The 22,745-nt window shown below is 45.5% G+C and overlaps 1 protein-coding gene across 1 annotated transcript in view; it reads left to right on the plus strand.

The window, feature by feature from the left end:
- Positions 1 to 363: 363 nt before the first annotated feature.
- The window catches only part of LOC110502647 (uncharacterized), a 53,207-nt gene continuing 30,825 nt past the window's right edge, over positions 364 to 22,745 (plus strand). Inside the window, exon 1 of the mRNA XM_021580855.3 lies at positions 364 to 3,740. Within this exon, the coding sequence (XP_021436530.3) occupies positions 3,365 to 3,740 (376 nt within the window). The 5' untranslated portion in view covers positions 364 to 3,364. The remainder of the gene's footprint in view (positions 3,741 to 22,745) is intronic.

The raw sequence follows: 22,745 nt of genomic DNA on the forward strand, positions 1-22,745 counted from the left end.
TGATTTCCTTATATGAACTGTAACTCAGTAAAATCTTAGAAATTGTTGCATGTTGCGGGTTTTTTTCTTCTTTGGTGTACATAGATGTATTAAAGACATTATGAATCTCTGTTCTGACTGGTTAGGAATGGAAAGACCGAGTATAGGGCCAGGAGTCTTTCCTGACCATGGGAGCTGACCAGGAAAAACTCAAGCCCCTCAGACAGACATATCCAGATATCTATTGTGGTCTTTGACAGCAGTATTGGAAGGCAGGAGAATGAATTGCTCACACCAGACTTTCTAATGATCACCCTGACCTCATTTGGCCTGACCCCTTCTCTTCTATGGCTGATTCCAATTCTACTGCCCCTGACAAGGGCTGGGTCACTATGGTAACATCCTGATTCCTGAGACAACCCAAACAGCTTGGAGAGATTTGGAATAAAGGATTCCAATCAACAATAGGCTGACAGTAGACTCCCCATTTCCGATGTAGTGCACTACTTTACTCTGGACTAAAGTAGGGTAGTAGGCTATGGCCAAAAGGAATGCACTGGGTACCATTTTGGCTTGGCTCGCACTTGAGTGTCTCAGTATGGCTACGGTTTTGTGGGAGGGTGTTCCATATCTGTTGAGTCCTACAGTGGTTTTAGAATGAATCATGCTATTCTTGGCCAGGGAGGAATAGGGAATTCGGGAAAGTATTTCTGGGGTTTAGTCCGAATCTGTCCCAAAGCCAGAGCTGCTGTAGTAGTAACCGATGTATTGGCATGCAGGGGGAAATTCAGTCGTCTTGTTTAAACATTCACTTCATTGATATATCTGATTGGAAACATACAGTATAATAAAATCAGGGATATCTGACATACACAAACCTAAAGAGACATCTGATACTGCCTCAGGTAAAATTGTTTCAAAGCTACACGTGTGCACATACGCACGCGCGCACACACACACACACAAACGCGCATGCAGACAAAATGAAATCATGGGAGAGGAGTGCAGAATTTCATATAATTATAGTAACTTGCTGAAGTATGCGTTGTGGTAATCAGTTTCACCAGTAGACTAAACATCTAGGGGCAAAGGCCCCTCACATTCTAAATACTAGTCTGGAGGGGCTCCCAACTACCATTGTTACCTTCCCACAAAGTTACCCACAGTCTGCCAACTACAGTGCCTTCAGAAAGTATTCACACCCCTTGACTTTTTCCACATGTTGTTACAGCCTGAATTTAAAATGGATAAAAATGAGATTGTGTCACTAGCCAACAAACAATACCCCATAATGTCAAAGTTGAATTATGTTTTTGAAATGTTTACAAATACATTTAAAATGAAAAGCTGAAATGTCTTGAGTCAATAAGTATTCAATCCCTTTGTTATGGCAAGCTTAAATAAGTTCAGGAGTAAATATGTGCTTAACAAGTGTCATAATAAGTTGCGTGGACTCACACTGTGTGCAATAATAGTGTTTAACATGACTACCTCATCTCTGTACCCCACACATACAGATAATTGTAAGGTCCCCCAGTCGAGCAGTGAAGTGAATTTCAAACAGATTCAACCACAAAGACCAGGGAGGTTCTCCAATGCCTCGCAAAAAAGGGCATTCTGTTTGCAATAAGGCACTAAAGTAAAACTGCAAAAAAAATGTACTGTTTGAACAGTTGCTGAGATTATATTTGGTTATTAATGCAAAATACGCTACTTTGATGAATAGCCTATATAGCGTAGATCAGATCAAGGAACCAAGCGACCACACTGCCCCCAAGGCTGCAGAAGGAATGATATGGAGTGTCTATATTTTCAGGTAATAAAGAAGTTGTCGAATGCTGGAAACTAGGTGAACAACAGACAGTAAAATAAAGCGTTAGCAAAAGTAGGCATAAGTTTTCTGGTATAGGCCACCACAAAATATATCTCTGCCAACCCCATATGCCTTTGCCTTGTAACTGCACTCCTCTCCCCTCCCCTCACATCCCCTTCCTCCTCCGCGGGTAAAACACAGCACGTAATTCATCAAGTGAAGCTTGGGTGATGTATCCTTTTCATGTACAGAGGAAACACAATATCCTGTTCCAGCACTGAGCTTAATACCAACGCTAGTCAGGGTGGCCCCTTTACTTCTACAGGGCTCTGAGTGCCCCTGAAACTATAGACAGACCTTAGGGGCTCTCTAAGACTGATATAATATCTGTCTATCTGTGGCTCTGACTGGGCCTGCTTAAAGTTGGAGACTGGCCTAAGCCTGGCCTAATGGGGGTGTCTGTAGTAAAAGCATTTGGGAGGGAATGGTTTACATTGTAGCTACAGTATCTATATAGGGCAGTGGTTACCAAACTTTTATTAGAGCCACTGAGTTAGTTTTTCTTGCAACCTGTGGCATTGCATGTACGTTCCATGTAGCAAAACTAAAGAACTATGGCACCATTTTGCAAAAATGTTCTTATCGGAATCAAATTATTTGTCTGTTGGAAGCAAGTAACCTCCGAGCAGCACAGTCTAGTGAGTTTATTCTTATGTAGAGGACCTAGCCTTCAACAAAAGTTGCTTTCAAGCCTGGCTCTGAACTATCCCATGTTCTTTCTGATGTAGCAACCATTTATAAGAAAAACCTTGAACAGGAACCAAGTGTTTTACAAGGAAGCATTGGAGCTGGTCTGCTGCCAAACCTTACCCTGCGCTACTGATGTATTCTGAACAAACAAGATCTGTGTTATGTGTTCTGTGAGCAAGGGCATTTGTACATATCTCTTCTTGCATAAAGTCTTGCATTCATGATATTATTATGGAGCCTACACAATTAAATGACTAAGAACTGTTGAATATTATTGACTTCAGAAAAACCCCTTGGTAGGCCCAATTTCAATGTCATCCAGAATATGATTTTGATACCAGCTCTTATTAGACATTAATGTGCTATTGTGTAACATGTGTTAAATAATTACATTGTAAGAGGTGTATTATAGGCAACATGGCAAGTGTATTTGGCTTTAGAGTGCTCTCTTGTGTAAGGACAGCCTTAGCCTACATAATATGCGCATTATTATTATGCCAATGCGTAAAAGCCATAGACAGTATATAGGTAAAAATCGAGACTCGCACCTGTCTGTCAAGTTCCAGTTGAATTGCACTTCAATAGCCAACCTAAGACTACTTTTATTGGCCCTGTCACAACTAGCTGATCCCTCCGCCTTCTCTGCCAGATTCACCACTGGTTACCTTGGAAGCAGGAGAAACTACCACACACAGTCTGCGCTCCGCTCAGATCACTTGGCACAGCTCTGACGGACACTGTCGGAATGTTTTACAAATTCTAGCGTTCCAAGGGTATTTAGGGTGGGAAATACGTGCTTCGTTGTGTGATGATGTCTGTGGCATGATATTTCTCCTAGAATCGAGCGAATCGGCGATAACAAAAATGTCACAACAACAGCGGATCGTCCAACTGTCGACCGCCTCGCTCGCGCTGGTCTTCTGCAAGGAAGAGGAGAGCTCGATAATCACGGGTGGAGGGAAATACAACGTGAACAGTGCGATTGGTCAGGAGATTTTTACGGATTTCAAAGCGCAAAATCTGCGCAGTTTTTGGAACAAAAGACTTGTGAAAGCAGTAGCTGAAGTTTATTTCCACGGATGGATGGAGAATTTGGTTCTGTTCGTCCATGGGAATGCCAACAACCTAGAGGTGTTGAGGGAAGCTTGGATGCGCAGAGCGCTGAGGTCACCCAAAGGGTTTGTCATCAAAGCAGTGGGTATGTGCCGGAATTATTATTCTACCATTACTATTTATACTTTGTTTGATTATTTTTAGATTACATATGAGAACATGTTGCCTGTGCATATATATTCATATATATATATGAATGGCCATTGCCATCATGGCGCACAATAAATGATGATTTTCTTCCATACGAAAATGATCTAACCCCATTGATAAGTATTGACTTGAGTCCCCACTCTCCAGAATTTATATAGGGACTCTTTGGGAAATACTTTGTTTACACAGCACTCAGCCTCGAGAGAGAAAATGTGTTGGATGTAGGCTAATGAAAATAAAAGCCTGAGCAACTGTCAATGGGCGAGTGATCAACAGGCGGTATTCTGCCTTCTCCCTACAGTTTCAGCGATTATTTCTCCCACGACTGGCTCATGTGAACTACAATCCCGAAGCTGTGTTTTAATGTTTCGAAACGTCAATAATCATCGCTTGCGATACGCCTTTCGAAGCATACAGTATGTGGCACTTTCATCAACGAGAAAGAATCCTTAAAATATTTTTATTTTATTTAACTAGACAGGTCAGTTAATTAAGAACACATTCATATTTACAATGATGGCCTACCAAAAGGCAAAAAGCCTCCTGCGGGGACGGGGCTGGGAATAAAAATAAAAATATAGAACAACACACAATCACGACAAGAGAGAACTAAGACAACAACATAGCATGGCAGCAAGACATAACACAGCATGGCAGCAACACAACATGGCACAAACAACAGAACAAAGGGCAAGAAGGTAAAGACAACAATAGATCACGCAAAATACACTTACTGTAACAGTTTTGCACAGTTCCATACAGCTATGGGTGCCTCCATTTGACCAAACGACACTTCTCGAGTTAGCTTACACACAGGTGTGTGTAAGCTAATTATTCCGCTTTCATAATGGTAGTCGAACTCGTATTTTTTTGTGTGAAAATGATTTCTGATGATATGAAAGATATGTTCCTTATGTTTAAAAAACTGTACAGCAAGCGTTGCGTGTTCATGTTTACAGCAAGCGTCAGGGCTATTAATACAATTTCCCAGGAAGTAGATGCATTCATCAATAGGCGCTAAAGAAAAAAATCAATAGGCGCTAACTACCTTTAGTTGGGTACCCTCATTGCTGCATGAAGTTTGGGGGCGGGGATGCTGCGATTCTTTTCCCGACTGGGGGATGCATAAAAAAATTGGCCGCCCTGCAGATATATATATATTGGTTTCTAATACAGGACTAATAAAGGCCCAGTGTGACTTTAAAAAAACTAAATGTATTTGACTGTTTAACAGCATTTGTACATGACTGATAATTATCTGTACAAAACAGTTATTCTGATAATACTTGTGGAATATAAAAATACTTGCATGATATATGCTTTCCAGTTTCTTAAAATACTTTGCAAATGGAACTTATTTTTATGTGAAAACTGAAATGGTCTGTTCATTCCTTTTTCGTATTGGTCCACAGTGGGAATTGAACCCACAACCAGGGCTGGTCTTTGCTGTTCTGCCTCCTTAAACGAGACTAAAAAATGCTGCCCCGCAAAACAAAAATATCCCCAGTAAGCAAAATGATGTTGAAAAGACGTGTAAAAAACATATTTTCCAGACGTTGAAGTTAGGTTCAATTTTGGTTCTGAATGAAAGTTGAAAATACTTATATACTTACCCAACTTAATCAGGAGTTATTGTGAGCCTATTTGCAATGTGTTTCCACAGTGGGAACATGACAGCACATTTTTTGTTGTTGATTGGGCACCATTTAGGTTAGGCTATTTGATGTTTGGCTATTTCATTACATTGTCATACATTTTATCTCCAGCCTGTAGGCTACAAAAAAGGCCACATACTCTTTCTACCATATCCTATATCTGCTACATGATTTATGTTGGATGATCTTTTTGACGGAACGTTGCTGGAGCACCACAGCGATGCGTCTCTCCATCAGCACCCCGAAGAGGCATGCTGAGAATGGACAATATTTTGCACTTCTTTTGACAAAGTGGGCACTGCTAATCACAGGGCGGAATCTACGCTCACCTAAAAAGCCCTTATGCCACTGGTTGAGAAATTGTCATTGTTTTGGGACAGAATTGTGTGAGGTTTTATGTGTTGTTGTTGGAGGTGTGTCTTGGTCAGTTTAGCTCAGAAAATGCCGCCCTCGTCAACCTGCCACCATAGGCGGCGGACGCCTAATGAGTGTGCCGGGCGTGCCCACAACCCTAGCATTGCATAAATATATTTTTATTCTTATTTTTTAGGGGGTGCTGCAGCACCCTCAGCACCCCTACTTCACAATGCTATGGGTACCCTGCCTGTTTAATTTATGTGATTGGTAAACTATCTATTGTATTTGTCACAAAGCTTCAGCCATGATGTCCAATAAACGTCCGCTTGCTAATAAACATTGTCTGGTAGTCTACTGCAGACTTTTGACTGACCAATCAGTGTCATCTTTCACGTTGAAACATTCTGTATGTTTGTCAAAGCCTGTTTACAAATTTCTGTACAACCTTAAATAGGCTTCTCTCTCTCTTATTACTTTCAGAAAGCTATATATTTTTTAATCAGTTTCAGGCAGCTATATTGTGCATGGTGTTTTGAACATCCATATATGTATGACATGATCTCATGGGTTGTATAGTAAGTGTAAATGACACCTCTGTGTGGACCCAATTATGGTATGATCAGGTTATAGGACATAAATAGAGAGAAATATCCCTGTCATACATACCATGACGAAAATCTACCAACTTTACCATGTAAACTTTTTGCCGCCTTTTTCTGTATATCTTAATGGTATTGCCAGTAACAACGCCTGTACTTTTATTTTGGCCAACTGAGGCATGAATATGCTAATATGTTTAAACGTCCTGCCAATGCCTCAGTATAAAACTTCCCCTTTTACCAGCTTTGGCACGCATTAAATAAATGAACATTCTGTTGTTGTCTGACATTAAACTTGTCCTTATCACTCTCAAAGTTTAAAGGAAATGGTTGAAATGTATGTAGTTCTGTCCTTGTGCTGTTCTCGTCTATTGTCACTGAAATTCTATGGCACCTAGCCCGGGGAACGCACACTAGAGGTCTTCACGGATCCACCTGTACCCGAATATCTGGGACCTGAGCAGGTCCAGATGCAGAATTCTAATTTATGTCATGAGTCGGATCTGATCTGATTGTCACGCTTCTCTGTATGTGTAATTTTAACTGACTTGTTCGGAAGGACCTATACAGATCCAAACGTGACTGCTAACAGTAGAGATGGAGAGAGAGAGAAATTGTTATTTATGTTGCTGCTCTTTGCTTTTCACAGTGTTGTTGTTGTCGTCCAATCATAAGTCATCAAAGAGGAATTTAATTTTTTAAATAATTTAATCTTTATTTAACTAGGAAAGTCAGTTAAGAACATATTTTTATTTACAATGACGGCCAAACCCGGACGACGCTGGGCCAAATGTGCGCCGCCCTTTGGGACTCCCAATCACGGCCGGATGTGATTCAGCCTGAATTCGAACCAGGGACTGTAGTATCGCCTCTTGCACTGAGATGCGCCACGTGAGAGCAGTTGTTACAGTCATAGAGCCTTCATGTGGGGCAAAAGTTAGGAAATATCTAATCAATGGAAGATGAAATTAAAATGATGGAATTAAAAGAAAAAGAATGATAGCTCTTGGTCGCTGTAGCCTAACAGGTAGGTCGCTACTTTATATTCTGAGTTGTTGTTTGTAGCTGTAGGCCTAGCTAGCTAGCTTAACTAGCTTCTCCCGGTTTGATGCGTTCAAGACAGGTAGCTACTACATATTCATATTGGATAATAAATAACCTAGCTATGGCAGCTATTAGTCTACTATGGCGTGAGTCGGGTTGGTTAGTTGCTGTCTATCCCTCCTTGTTCCCCATGTCACTTGCTCACACTCACAGTGGCCTACAGCCCCTGCTAAAGAGTCACCTCTCTCTACCTCTTCTCCCATCACGCTTTATCAGCTCCGGTTAATAAAGTAGCTTAAAAATGTACTTTCTGCTGCTTCCCTCACTTGGATCGGACCAGTCTGAATCCGATCAGATATATATGGAACGGGTCTAGTTGTCCTTGGATCCGTTCTGAACCGGTCTCTATATATTTTGTATACATTTATGCATATTGGGTCCATATGGGACACGCAATGGCTTCTAATGCACACTGCCATTTCATTTTTTCCCCCTGACTTAACAGGTAAATATTTAAAGGCCCTTATTTAGCTAAGAAAATGAGGGGTTAATATGCATGCAACTACAAATTGCTAGTAGGCTATCTGTCTTCAGCCAAAATAACTGGTGGGTGTTTGATAGGAGAGAAAGCGTGCGATAGTGTGATCACATTGGCTGGTGATGATACATTACTGCAACATTGGGCTTACTATTTAACCAACACTGTCAAATGAGACCTGTGCTGACACAAGCCACTAACATAGACAATCACCCACAAACAAACAGTGCAACCCAGGCTACCTAAGTATGATTCTCAATCAGAGACAACTAATGACACCTGCCTCTGATTGAGAACCATACTAGGCCGAAACATAGAAATCCCAAATCATAGAAAATCAAACATAGACTGCCCACCCAACTCACGCCCTGACCATACTAAATAAATACAAAACAACGGAAATAAAGGTCAGAACGTGACAAACACATGATGGGTTGATATGAATTTGCTTCTTTAGCTACACATAGCCTCTCTTTTCCAGATGAGCCCATACGCAGTTGTGCATGCCGCTCTGCTATTCCTCTTCTCCCGGAGTTGCAAAACCATATGAGTCCAGGGAGATATCTGAGGTGAGATATTTTCAAGACACACATCTGATGCGTGTGCACCCGCTTACATATTTGTCTAATATTCTAACTCTGGAAAGGGTATGTGTCAACATGCTGACATATCTAAGCCTTTATAATTATAATTAATTATTTTTACATATAGTTTCAGAAATGTATCATATCAGTAGTCATCACCTAATCATTTATGTATCCGTATTTATTTATTTTTTCATAATTTCAATAGATATCCTTACATGATATGTAATATTCATCCTCATATGTCTGATAGAAAATGGGATAAATTCGACTCATGAAATGCCCAGCGGACAAATAATTTTACCTGTTTAGGTGCCGAAAATCATTGTGCTTCTTCACATGAAGTTGACATATCTGAGCATACATTTGCACCATATTCAGTAGTAGGCTATACAAAGCACGGAAAGGCAAACATCGTCATAGTTAATCCAAGTTGCTATTTCTAAAGCACATCTCTGCTATTTTTGTTTTAAAAATGCAGTGTAGAAAATCCAGAGCGCCAATCGCAACACGTTTTCGATAAAGATCTTTGCTAAAAACTCTTTGCTAAAAAATGTTATTTATTTAACAGAACATAAATGTTGCACACCCTTAATACCCCTGCCTACCCTGTTTGTTATGGATAATGATGCGATGGGTGCAGATTGAGTCGTCGGCGGAGGTCCCTCGTAGTCCAGACAACTTTTCAATCAGTGTCGATAAAGGGGAGAAGACAGGTTAAAAAAGGATTTGTAAGACTTGAGACAATTGAGACATGTATTGTGTATGTGTGCCCTTCAGAGGGTAAATGGGCAAGACAAAATATTCAAGTGCCTTTGAATGGGGTAGGGTAGTAGGTGCCAGGCGCACCGGTTTATGTCAAGAACTGCAACACTGCTGTGTATCAAGAATGGTCTACCACCCAAAGGACATCCAGCCAACTTGACACAACTGTGGGAAGCATTAGAATAAACATGGGACAGCATCGCTGTGGAACGCTTTCAACACCTTGTAGTCCATGCCCCGACGAATAGCGACTGTTCTGAAGGTGTTCCTAATGTTTTGTACACTTAGTGTATGTGCACACTTTTTCCAAACCACACTCCAACATTTACTGTAGGCTGCACACGTGATCGCAGCATCCTGAAAAGGCACTTGAACAGCTGGGGCAACCTCAAGGGCTCGTCTCAGGATCCTCCATCTTGCAGCAAGGATCCCCAAAGCAGTTCTCTGAAATTCTTCTGGCTATTGAATGGTGATAGTTGTAGATCTTCTTGGCGCCATTAAAGCCAGAAGAATCTTTGAATAAAATAAGCTTTTCTATTAGTTTTGAACAGGAACATGAAGGCTGCCTGTCACGACTTCCGCCGAAGTTGGCTCTCCTGCCTGTTCGGGCGGAGCTCTGCGGTCGTCGTCACCGTCCTACTAGCCACCACCGATCCCTTTTTCGTTTGTCTGTTGGTTTTGTCTTATTAGTTTCACCTGTGTGTATTTTAGTTTAATTAACATCCTTATATGTAGTAGGTTGTCCCGCCCTTGTTTTGTGCGGGATTGTTTTGTATTCATGTCATTTGGTGTAGTACTTGTGTGTTATTTCTCCAGTCTATTTTTGATCCTGTGTTGGATTATTCACGCTGTATGTTGGGTTGACCGTGTTTTTTGTGCGCCGGAGAATAAACTGTCGAATCACTGAAACCTGCTCTCTGCGCCTGATTCCACCCACCTTGATAAAACGTGACAGAATCCCGCACCACCATGGAATCAGCAGGAGCAGCCGCGTCTCCTCTCCCATCGATGGAAGAGAGGGTCCTCCATCACACCAGTGTGCTTCACCGGATTGGTTCTGCCATGGACCAAATGATGGAGAGGATGGATCGATGGGAGAGGAGTGGCCTTCCCACCTCATCTCTAGCACCCCCTTCTCCAGCACCTCCTGTTCCTGCGAACACATCTGGCTCCGGGGCACTTCGGCTGACACTCCCACGGGAGTATGACGGAACGGCGGCTGGGTGCCAGGGTTTCCTCCTTCAACTGGAACTATACCTGGCTACCGTGCGTCCTGCTCCCTCCGGAGAGGAGAGCGTGAGCGCCCTCGTCTCCTGCTTGACTGGGCGAGCCCTCGAGTGGGCCAACGCAGTGTGGAATGGTCCAGACTCGGCGAGGGATAATTACCCAGAGTTCACCCGCCGATTCCGAGCTGTTTTTTACCATCCACCAGAGGGTCGGGCGGCGGGTGAACGGCTGTTCCACCTGCGTCAGGAGACGAGGAACGTACAGGACTTTGCTCTGGAGTTCAGGACCTTGGCCGCAGGAGCAGGATGGAACGACAGGGCCTTAATCGATCATTTCAGATGCAGTCTCAGGGAGGACGTCCGCAGGGAGCTGGCATGTCGGGACACCACATGCACACTGGATGAGCTCATTGACTTGGCTATCCGTCTCGACAACCTGCTGGCTGCCCGCGGGCGTTCGGATCAGGCCCTGTCGTTTCCACTTCCCAGCCCTCCTGCCCCTATCCCTATGGAATTAGGAGGGGCGGCTTCGAGGGGGACCGGAGGAGGAGTGTCCTCCTGCACCAGTTGTGGTCGACGAGGGCACACGTCCGACCGGTGCTGGAGGAACTCGTCTGGGAGTCGGGAGGACAGGCGGAGCACTGCTCGATCACCCCAGGTGAGTAATAACCAGACTCACTCAGAGCTTCCTGTCGGTCATGTGTATGTATTGACTTCTTTCCCTGGGTTTTTTCCCTCTCTACAGCATAAGGCGCTAGTCGATTCAGGCGCAGCTGGGAATTTTATGGATCGTGGGCTTGCGCTAAGGCTAGGGATTCCCCTGGTGTCGTTAGACCTACCTTTCCCCGTGCACTCCTTAGATAGCCGACCATTAGGGTCAGGAGTAATTAGGGAGGCTACGGTGCCGCTGGACATGGTAACACAGGGGGATCATAAGGAGCAGATTAGTCTGTTCCTTATAGATTCACCTGCGTTTCCAGTGGTGTTGGGGGTTCCCTGGTTAGCTCAACACAACCCGGTGATTTCCTGGCGACAGGGGGCTCTTAAGGGGTGGTCAGAGGAGTGTTCAGATAGGTGTATAGGAGTTGCCGTTGGTGCGACTACGGTGGAGACTCGGTCCAGACCAAGTTTCCACCGTGCGCATTCCCTCTGAATATGCCGATTTGGCTATCGCCTTCAGTAAAAAGAAGGCGACCCAATTACCACCTCATCGTCGAGAGGACTGCGTGATAAACCTTCTGGAGAACGCTGCACTTCCTAGGAGTCACGTGTATCCATTGTCCCAGGAGGAGACGGTAGCGATGGAAACATATGTTGCTGAATCGCTGGGACAGGGGTACATTCGGCCCTCCGCATCACCCGTCTCCTCGAGCTTCTTTTTTGTGAAGAAGAAGGATGGAGGTCTGCGTCCGTGCATTGATTATAGAGGTCTAAATTCCATCACAGTGGGGTTTAGTTACCCACTACCTCTCATCGCTACGGCGGTGGAATCATTTCACGGGGCGCGCTTCTTCACAAAACTGGACCTGAGGAGCGCGTATAATCTGGTGCGTATCCGGGGAGGAGATGAGTGGAAAACCGCATTTAGTACTACATCGGGTCATTATGAGTACCGCGTCATGCCATATGGGTTGAAGAATGCTCCAGCCGTCTTCCAATCCTTCGTAGATGAGATTCTCCGAGACCTGCTCGGGCAGGGAGTGGTAGTGTACATCGACGACATCTTGATCTATTCTGCCACACGCGCGGCGCATGTGTCTCTGGTGCGTAAGGTACTTGGGCGACTGCTGGAGCATGACCTGTATTGCAAGGCGGAGAAATGTGACTTTTTCAAACAGTCCGTTTCCTTCCTGGGATATCGTATTTCCACCTCCAGGGTGGTGATGGAGGATGACCGCGTTACAGCCGTGCGTAATTGGCCGACTCCGACCACGGTGAAAGAGGTGCAGCGGTTTTTAGGGTTTGCCAATTACTACCGGAGGTTTATCCGGGGTTTTGGTCAGGTGGCTGCTCCCATCACCTCACTGCTGAAGGGAGGACCGGTGCGCTTGCGCTGGTCAGCAGAGGCGGGCAGAGCCTTCAGTCGTTTGAAGGAGCTGTTCACCAATGCGCCCGTGTTGGCGCATCCGGACCCCTCTTTAGCGTTCATAGTGGAGGTGGATGCGTCCGAGGCTGGGGTCGGAGCCGTGCTGTCCCAACGCTCGGGCGTGCCACCCAAGCTTCGCCCGTGTGCTTTCTTTTCGAGCAAGCTCAGCCCAGCGGAGCGAAACTATGATGTGGGGGACCGGGAGTTGTTAGCTGTAGTCAAGGCTCTGAAGGTGTGGAGACATTGGCTTGAGGGGGCTAAACACCCTTTTCTCATCTGGACTGACCATCGTAATCTCGAGTATATCCGGCCAGCGAAGAGACTAAATCCACGTCAGGCTAGATGGGCCATGTTTTTTACCAGGTTCCGGTTTACCCTCTCATACCGGCCAGGCTCCCAAAACACCAAAGCCGACGCGCTGTGATACCGAGGAGTGGTCCGTTGAGCCAACTCCCATCATTTCACCGTCATGTCTCGTGGCACCGGTGGTATGGGAGGTGGACGCGGAGATAGAGGAGGCCTCACGGTCAGAGCCGGCCCCCCCTAACTGTCCAGTGGGGACCCAGTACGTGCCGAGGGGGGTCCGGGACAAGCTGATCCGGTGGGCTCATACTCTCCCCTCCTCGGGTCATCCTGACATCGAGAGGACAGTGCGGAGTCTGAGAGGGAGATACTGGTGCCCCACGCTGGCTAAAGACGTGAGATTTTATGTCTCGTCCTGCTCAGTGTGTGCTCAGAGCAAGGCTCCTCGGCACCTGCCTAGAGGGAAATTACAACCCCTCCCCGTTCCACAACGGCCGTGGACACACTTATCGGTGGACTTTCTTACCGACCTTCCCCCGTCCCAGGGAAGTACTACGATCCTGGTCGTTGTGGATCGGTTTTCTAAGTCTTGTCGTCTCATCCCGTTGCCCGGTCTCCCTACGGCCCTGCAGACTGTGGAGGCCTTGTTTACCCATGTCTTCCGGCACTATGGGGTGCCTGAGGACATCGTTTCTGATCGGGGTCCCCAATTCACGTCCAGAGTGTGGAGGGCGTTTATGGAGAGACTGGAGGTCTCGGTCAGCTTAACCTCAGGTTTTCAACCCGAGAGTAATGGGCAGGTGGAGCGCGTAAACCAGGATGTGGGCAGGTTTCTGCGGTCCTATTGCCGGGACCGGCCTGGTGAGTGGGCAAGGTATGTTCCCTGGGCTGAACTAGCTCAGAACTCCCTACGCCACTCCTCAACTAACTTGTCCCCTTTTGAGTGTGTGTTAGGTTACCAGCCGGTCCTGGCCCCATGGCATCAGAGCCAGACCGAGGTTCCTGCGGTGGAGGAATGGGTACAGCGCTCCAAGGACACCTGGAAAGCCGTTCAGGACTCACTACGGTTAGCGGGAGAACGGCAGAAGAGGCGCGCTGACCAGCACCGCAGTGAGGCCCCCGTGTTTGCACCGGGGGACAGGGTCTGGCTCTCGACCCAAAACCTGTCCCACCGCCTGCCCTGTCGGAAGCTGGGGCCGCAGTGTGTGGGGCCGTTCAAAGTCCTGAGGAGAATAAACGAGGTGTGTTACAGGTTACAACTTCCTAGGTATTACCGTATTAACCCCTCGTTTCATGTGTCTCTCCTCAGGCCGGTGGTGGCTGGTCCCCTGCAAGAAGGTGAGGTGCCTGAGGTCCCTCCGCTCCCTCTGGACATCGAGGGGTCCCCGGCGTACACAGTTCGGGGCATTCTGGATTTGAGACGCCGGGTGGGGGGCCTACAGTACCTCGTGGACTGGGAGGGGTACGGTCCGGAGGAGAGATGCTGGGTTCCGGTGGGGGACATTTTGGACCCTTCTCTCCTGAGAGATTTCCACCGCCTCCACCCAGATCGCCCAGCAGCTCGTCCTCCGGGTCGTCCTCGAGGACGGTGGCGACGCGCTGCAGGGGCCGCGCGTCAGGGGGGGGTACTGTCACGAGTTCCGCCGAAGTTGGCTCTCCTGCCTGTTCGGGCGGAGCTCGGCGGTTGTCCTCACCGTCCTACTAGCCACCACCGATCCCTTTTTCGTTTGTCTGTTGGTTTTGTCTTATTAGTTTCACCTGTGTGTATTTTAGTTTAATTAACGTCCTTATATGTAGTAGGTTGTCCCGCCCTTGTTTTGTGCGGGATTGTTTTGTATTCATGTCATTTGTGTGTTATTTCTCCGGTCTATTTTTGATCCTGTGTTGGATTATTCACCCTGTATGTTGGGTTGACCGTGTTTTTTGTGCGCCGGAGAATAAGCTGTCGAATCACTGAAACCTGCTCTCTGCGCCTGATTCCACCCACCTTGATAAAACGTGACACTGCCAAATGTGTACTGTAACATCTGTGCAGGCAATGCTTTGGACATAGGCCCCCGTCCTCTTACTGGGATGCCAGATCACATTTATGTGAGGCATATAATTACAACGTCCATGCAATAATTTTCACATATGTACAGTCACATGTATTAAGCGTATCTTACCTGGATATGGTCGCATTAGATTTACCATCAGAGGGAATGCCTCATCTTCCACGAAAACATAGGCTCTGTGTTTGGGTCCCCGGCAAGCTCTCTGACCTTGGTAGTGGCAGATGGCCTGTAATGAGTTGGGAGCTCAACTTGCTTCGGGAAAAGATTCCTGCATCTCCCTCTCGGCTATGCGTTCACGTCGACCATGGTGAAGCCCATTTTTTTGCCACAGAGGGATAAGCAACAAAATCCTCCTTCAGGACATGCCAGATTGCGTGGCACACTTCTGTGTGCTGCCACTGGCAAAAAAAAAATGTGTCAAAGACAGCCTTCCTGAAGCAATGACGGTCAAGCTGTGAGTTCTCTCGTGCTAGAGGTTAGGGGGAAGTCGCTGATGCAAGTGGTCAAATCTGGCATCCGACATCCGAAAGTATTGAAAAGGTCTTTCCTCATCATTGCTTCACATAGGTTGAACAACAGACGTGTATTCTTCAGCTCGTGTATTCTCTTCATTGGATGAACTCGCCATTTTGTCAGCAATTTATGATCATGCATGTATGTAGATCAATGGAGTGGAGTTTGTAGCCGCCTTTTAATAAGCTTCAACTCACAACAAACTCCCACATACACACTCACCACATGGGGGACAAGGATATTGTTATGCACACCCTAAAAACACGAACACATGGGCGTGCATAAATGCATAGTGACACACAGGCAGACTGACAGACACACGTGCACACAAACACACACACACACACACACCCTTCTCTTCCTTCTGATCAGACTGATTCTACTCGATAGTGATTTGTTTGGAAATTAGTCCCTGCAGGTTGGTTTACTGCCTTTTCACTACAAGGCGGTTAGCTGTGAATCAGTCCTCCATTGGCTGCCAACCAGAGCCACCCTATCAACCCCAGTCCTTCAGGATTAATGTCCTTTCATTTTATGGCCAGCGAGGGACTATATAAGCCTGATGCCTTTATAACAGACACTGAGAAAGACCTTGACATTGACTTCAACACGCCAGCTCCAACTTGGAAATGCCCCCTCTGACCTTTTCCGGGTTATAATTTGTTATGGAGTTTTTAACCAGACAATTTCCTATGTTTTGAATGTGACTAGAATGCAATTTTCCTAACTGAGAGGGCTGTTCTCATTCTATTCACTGGAGGAAATTGGGTGGTAGGATTTGTAATGACGTTACCAGCTAACCAAACTATTTGATTAGCCTATTTTAGGCATTTCTTAAGACACTGCGCAAAAACCCTACCCTCTTTGAATATGGCCTAACCCTTGTTTAACACAAAGTCCCATCTCTTTTCTAATTGAGAGCTCGAGATGACAGTAAACCTCAGTGCAGTGGTGGGTTTAGCTAATCTACTGGTAGTAACATAACTCTTATTATAACTTTTAGGAGAAGTTTAGCCCAGAGAGAGCGACAGAGAGAGGGAAAGGTGAGAATCAGTCAGAAGACTGATGGTTTACTGGTTCCACCACTGTTTGGATGAGGGGAGAGAGGAGGACATTGAACGGAATGGGTGAGGAGATGAAGGGGTTTAGGTGACTGATTGAGGAGGAGGGGTGTTTGGAGGGGATGAGTGGAGGGAGACAGTGGGTGGTGAGGGTGAAGGATTGATGTGTTAAGGGAATGAGGAAACAGGGATGGGGGTGAGCTGGAGAATGAACAGGCTCTGTTTTGTCTTTCTGGGAATGGACCCCCCCTGGTACTGGAGTTGACCTCCTACGCTGGAGTAACACTCATCTCTCTCTGTCTCGCGCTTTCTCTCTCATAGCCTCAGGCTAGCCTCAAGTCTTATGAAATCATCAACAGATTTTTTTATACAAAGAGTAGAAACTGTAGAGGGTTTTATTGGAATGATTGAATGATTGGACAGCTATGTTTGTCAGAAAAAGAGAGCAAGTGAGCTCTGTGAAAAGAGCTTTCTGAGTTCAACTGAGAGCAGAAGAGTGGTTAGAACTGGCGTTAGACTCATAAACCTATCCCTTCACATACATCATGGAAGAAAGACCTTTCCTTATGTAGCATTGTGAGTAATTGGACCAGAGTTTGGTTTGGACCAGAGTTTGGTTTGGTTTTGGTTTGGGAGTGCCCAGGGATTTGACTTTTCTGTTGTCTCATCCTGTCTATCTGACATAATGGGTAGAAATGTACCATGTTCACCATTCATTTTATTGTTAAATGATGACACTACTGTAGACTTATCTGTCAAATAGCGACGTATTTGGCTGGCTGAATTAACAGCAGCCACATTTGTTTTGGGACTGTAGCCTCACATTGGCAGGCTCCTCATTCTTGGGGCGGCAGGGTAGCGTAGTGGTTAGAGAGTTGGACTAGTAACTGGAAGGTTGCAAGTTCAAACCCCCGAACTGACAAGGTACAAATCTGTTGTTCTGCCCCTGAACAGGCAGTTAACCCACTGTTCCTAGGCCGTCATTGAAAATAAGAATTTGTTCTTAACTGACTTGCCTAGTTAAATAAAGGTAAAACATCTTTAAGCAGACAGCAGTGGCTGTACATTATAAACATGGAAATATCTGAAGGATGCATGCATGGGGCGATTGAAATAAACAGATTTACTCTTTCATCAACGTATGACTTTTTAAAAAGACTGTTATTGAGAACCACTAATCTAACTTTGGGTTGGGGAAGTCTTGTGGTGGAGGGTGGGATGGGAACTGTTTGGTCTTGACACTTGTTTTTTCTGTCCATACAGTTTTGTGTAACTTGTAAAAAAAAAAAAACATTTGATCACAGAAGCCTTCAGGTTCCTGAACAATTGTGGTAAAGTAAAGCATGAGGTTGGAAGGAAGGTCTTTTGAGAGAATGGTGACACCATACAAATAGATGTCCTAAGCTATACTGTTATTCTACTATGGGGGAGTGGCACTCTCATCAGTCTTGTTATGTCATAATACTAATAGCCTTGGCATGGAAGAACCTAGTTGTTTTTTTCCTCAGGTGAAATAAGAGGCCTCCCTCATCCATCACAATGACTGTTAGCTGCCTCTGCATTATTGAGAAGGCTAATATGCGTCCCAAATGGCACTCTATTCCCTATAGTGCACTACTTTTGTTCTTGGCCCATACGGCTCCCGTCAAAAGTAGTGCATAATGTAGGGAATAGGGTGTCATTTAGGACGGCATCTCACTCTGGATATAGTTCCTGGTACGAGGCTACAGCCAGGCGGAGGGATATGCACGTAATACATTAATGTTGAGTCCCCCTGTGGTGTAATGAGGTATTCTGTGTCCTCCGACACAATTTAACCCTCATCCTCCACTGTCAAGGGCTACAAGAGACTATGTCGTCACTGTCAGTGTCGTGGTATTGAATTTGAATGTGGAGCTTCCAATTGGGTAATTCAATCCAATGTAACTCTTCTCGACATCGTCGTTGTAAATTATATTGTGTTCTCAATTTATTTACCTTATAAAATGCAAATAGATGAAGAAGAAAAAACGTAATTGGAGAAGTATTGGGTTAGGCCTATAAATTGAGTTGATGAGAGGATGTAGAATTATGGGACACATGCAACACAAATGTATGCATTGCTTCCAACTCATTTCTGCAATGCTTCCCTCTTGAATCAATCATTATCTGAACACAGAGAACTTCTGTTTGTCCTTTTTCTTCACATCTTGGAGATGAAAGTGCTTGTATACTTTAAGACAGAGGGAGTCTGATTTCATTGGTTTGTTTGGTCCGAGACTCGGAGCTGTACTAATGGTCGTAACTCTACCAGATGTCCGCTTATTAGCCATGACATCCCCTCGACTTACTGGGGTTAAACTGCCCACCCTGTGTGTGTTTGTGCATATGTGTGTGATTGCCACGTGGCCTGGGCACCCTGTGGTGATCATGCAGCTAAGGTCAAAGGTGGCAACTTCTGGGCTAACTGGGGTTGTAGTTAAGGCAACCGGCTCATATAATCACAGCGTCTCCAGGTGTTCCATCCTCAGACTGTGTGTGTGCACGGGCGTTCGTGCTATGTTTCTAGATATTCCTCCTAAACAGAAAAAGCCCTGTTTGTGCTTGCGTGCATGCTGAGTTTCTAGGTGTTCCTCATATACAGATAAAGCCCAGTTGAACCACCATGTGCCTGTAAAAGAAGTAGAACGCACACACACTCTCTCCCTGTAGAAGAACACACACAGTATAGAGGTAGTGTTTCTGAGTGGGGATGAGGCTTGATTACAAGTGGTCGGACTCTGCATTCAACAGGGCCAGTCAGCCGTAGCTTGGCTTGACAAACGTTTAAGCACACTGAATGGTGAAATGTGTTGGATTTGAATAATGAAGTAGCACAAACCATTTTCCTCCAAGAGTTGTCAGAATAGGCCTAGCTATTCCCTGTTGTCCACCGATTCAGCCAGACTGGCTGGGCCAGTGACGTTCTTACAAAGAAAAAAGGCCTTTTTATGAAGCTCCATCTTTCATGCTACCAGTCCAGTGTGACCTGATGCTGTTAGACATGGGTCTCGCTCTCACTCTCTGTGTGTCCTGGTCATGGACCCCACAGTGTGAGAAATGGAAAAAGGAGAAAGTATGTGTGTATGTGGTGTCTTGATAGCTATTTCCTCAGTTGCTTTATTATTAGTCCAGAGAGGAAAAGACAACCTCACCCTCCATTCTCTAACATGACCCCTCGGTGTCCCTGATCGTTTGTTAGCTACATCCTCTTCCCATTCAGCAGGAAACTCTCCCTAGGTGAGAATCATACAGACTGGGTCATTTAGTGACCTGTAGAGTTTACCCACAACACTGGATCACAGCCAACAATTACACACAGATGTTGCACCCCTCAGCTTATTCACACTGGTGTGTGTGTGCATGGTTTGTGGGTGTGTGTGTGTGTCGACTGCTTTTATTGGATTTGAACCTTATTCTATCACTGCTGGTCAGAGGTAGAAGTCACCAGGTGATGTAGTATTCTAGTATTTCTGTTATTATTGAAGCTTCAGCTTCCTGAGGGGACGTTGACTTAGCTTCATATAACACTGATAACACATGCGCGGAGATAGAAACACGGCCTGGTATTATTATATTATGGATGAAGATAAGAATGAATTGAAACATACGTTTTTTGTCTTTGGTTCAGTTTGTTGGCGCATCAGACGTCTCTCCGCAAGGCCTACTGCACATACTCTGGTTAGACTAGAGAGGAAATGGCTTTCATCTGGCCTCAATGACCCACGCACCACCATCACTCTTGATTAGAGGGGGTGGGAGTACTATAAACCATTCCTCTCTCCCAGGGGTAAGGGTAGGAGTGTGTGTGTGCATGCGTTTATATGTGTGTCTGCATGCCTGTGTGTATGTATGTATGTATGTATGTATGTGCATGCTCGTGAATGTGTGTTCGAGGCTTCGAGCGTGTGTGTGCACGCGCGTGTGTGTGAGTGCATCCGTTTGTGTGTATGCACACATGTTGGTGTCCGTGTGTATGTGTACCATCACTCAATCTCATGGGGGTTAAGGCTCCTTGGGTGGAGCGTGCTGGAAACACCCGGAACTTCTAAACTTCCCAGGGAAGGGAAGCTTGTGAAACTGAAGTCTTCTGCATTCCTCTGGGCTTGGTGGTCACTAGACAGCCAGGATAGAGGACAGAAGCACTGTGCTTTCTAACCATAACATGCCATTTTAATGACTAGGTCTAAACCATGCTCCGTCCCTTTATAATATCACATAATAGCTTAGAAACGAATGCCAACCTTCCTCCCACTGTTTAATAAAAAAAAACATTGGAATGTAGTTAACATGTTTATCTGCTACCTGCCTCCATGGTCAATGTATCACAGTGATGAGGGATCTAAAAGTTGTCTGAGCATCGGGTTACAGTGAGCACTTTGGGAACCGGGCCAAATAGGGGCTTATTCTCTGTTACATTATTACCTTTCTTCAGTCTAACACCTGGTTACTCTGTCTGGTTCCTAGGAACATTACAAGGTTCATTGTTTGGGGAATGAAGTGTCAGGATTCAGGTCACTATTGGCCCATTTCCTAAAACTCTGTATGCGGTGAGGAATAAGCGGTCTGTCTAGAGCAGGAGGAGGAGTCTAGGAGGAGGCCTAAACATCATCCAGGTCCAGGAAACCATCCCTTAGTGTGTTGATGACTGACGAGAAGGAGGTCAGCATCTTCACAGCTCTTATCCTGAAGACATGTCATAATGTTGTGTCACAGAATTAGTGACACAGACTCTTCCCCCTCTGACAATGAGGCTGCAGGACAGTAAACTTGCGTAGTCTACTCAGACTGGCCTGTGCTCTAGGGTATAACATGCGGTGAAATGTTACAATGTAGCCTATCAACATTGCTCTCTTTTCACGCTGCTCCAATGTAAAACATGTACAAATCTAACAACAGAAGACTCATCTGGGTCTGCATCCCCGCTCGCAATCACTCCCACATTATGTTTTTAAACCGACAGAGGAATAGACGCACATGAAGAGCAGACGGAGAGAAGCAGGTCAGTGAAAGGCGCTGCACGGTCATTCTGGAGCTATACGGAGCCCTCCGCATTGTTACAACATTTTGGAGACGCACATCGATGCAGTACGGAGCTCTGCAATTTGGCTTCTGCATGGCTCATAAGGCTCCGCGAATGGGTCACACCATCCATACGGAGCCTCCGACCACATTTTCGGATCAAATATAAATTGGCTTTGGGGGCTGGTAGGGGATGAAGTGGATATTATTGGCTCTGCCCATAGAAGAAACCAGTGGCTGTTACTTAAATTCGACTGAATTTATAAACACAACTGACTTTATAAACATGTTATAGCAGGCGACAGCAGGTTCTTTAGATCGGTAGGGCTGAAAAGTTGGTAGTATCATATGAAACTGTACTATGGTATTCTAAAATGTTGGTGTCATAGGTATCGTGGTGTTTTGGTACTGTGATATTGCTGTGGTACCGATATACCGGGAAACACTACACTGACTGTTCTTTTTAATGCCGAAAAGCACCTCTGGCATCTCTATACAACAGTGTGTCTGTTTGTATGAAGTCAGATGTCTGGGTCTTTGCTCAACAAATGTGGTTAGATGTTTTCTTCACAGACTCATAACTCATATATTTGAGACTTCAGAACATACACTATATATTAAAAAGTATGGGGATCCCATACTCAGTGAAGAGCTCAGTGACTTTCAACGTGGCACTGTCATAGGATGCCACCTTTCCAACAAGTCAATTCGTGAAATTTCTCTCCTGCTAGAGCCGCCCAGGTCAACTGTAAGTGCTGTTATCATGAAGTGGAAACATCTAGGAGCAACAACGGCTAAGCTGGGAAGTGGTACGCCACACAAGCTCAGAGAACGGGACCGCGGAGTGCTGAAGCGCGTAAAAATCATCTGTCCTCGGTTGCAACACTCACTACCGAGTTCCAAACTGCCTCTGGAAAAACAAGAACTGTTCGGGAGCTTCACGAAATGGGTTTCCATGGCAGAGCAGTCGCACACACGCCTAAGATCACTTTGCGCACTTTGCGCACTTTGCGGAAATGCGTTCTCTGGAGTGATGAATCGCACTTCACCATCTGGTAGTCCGACGGACTAATCAGAGTTTGGCGAATGACAGGAGAACGCTACCTGCCCCAATT

This window comes from Oncorhynchus mykiss, chromosome 23 (genome assembly GCF_057628025.1).
Source record: "Oncorhynchus mykiss isolate SJ-2025 chromosome 23, ASM5762802v1, whole genome shotgun sequence".
NCBI lineage: Eukaryota > Metazoa > Chordata > Actinopteri > Salmoniformes > Salmonidae > Oncorhynchus > Oncorhynchus mykiss.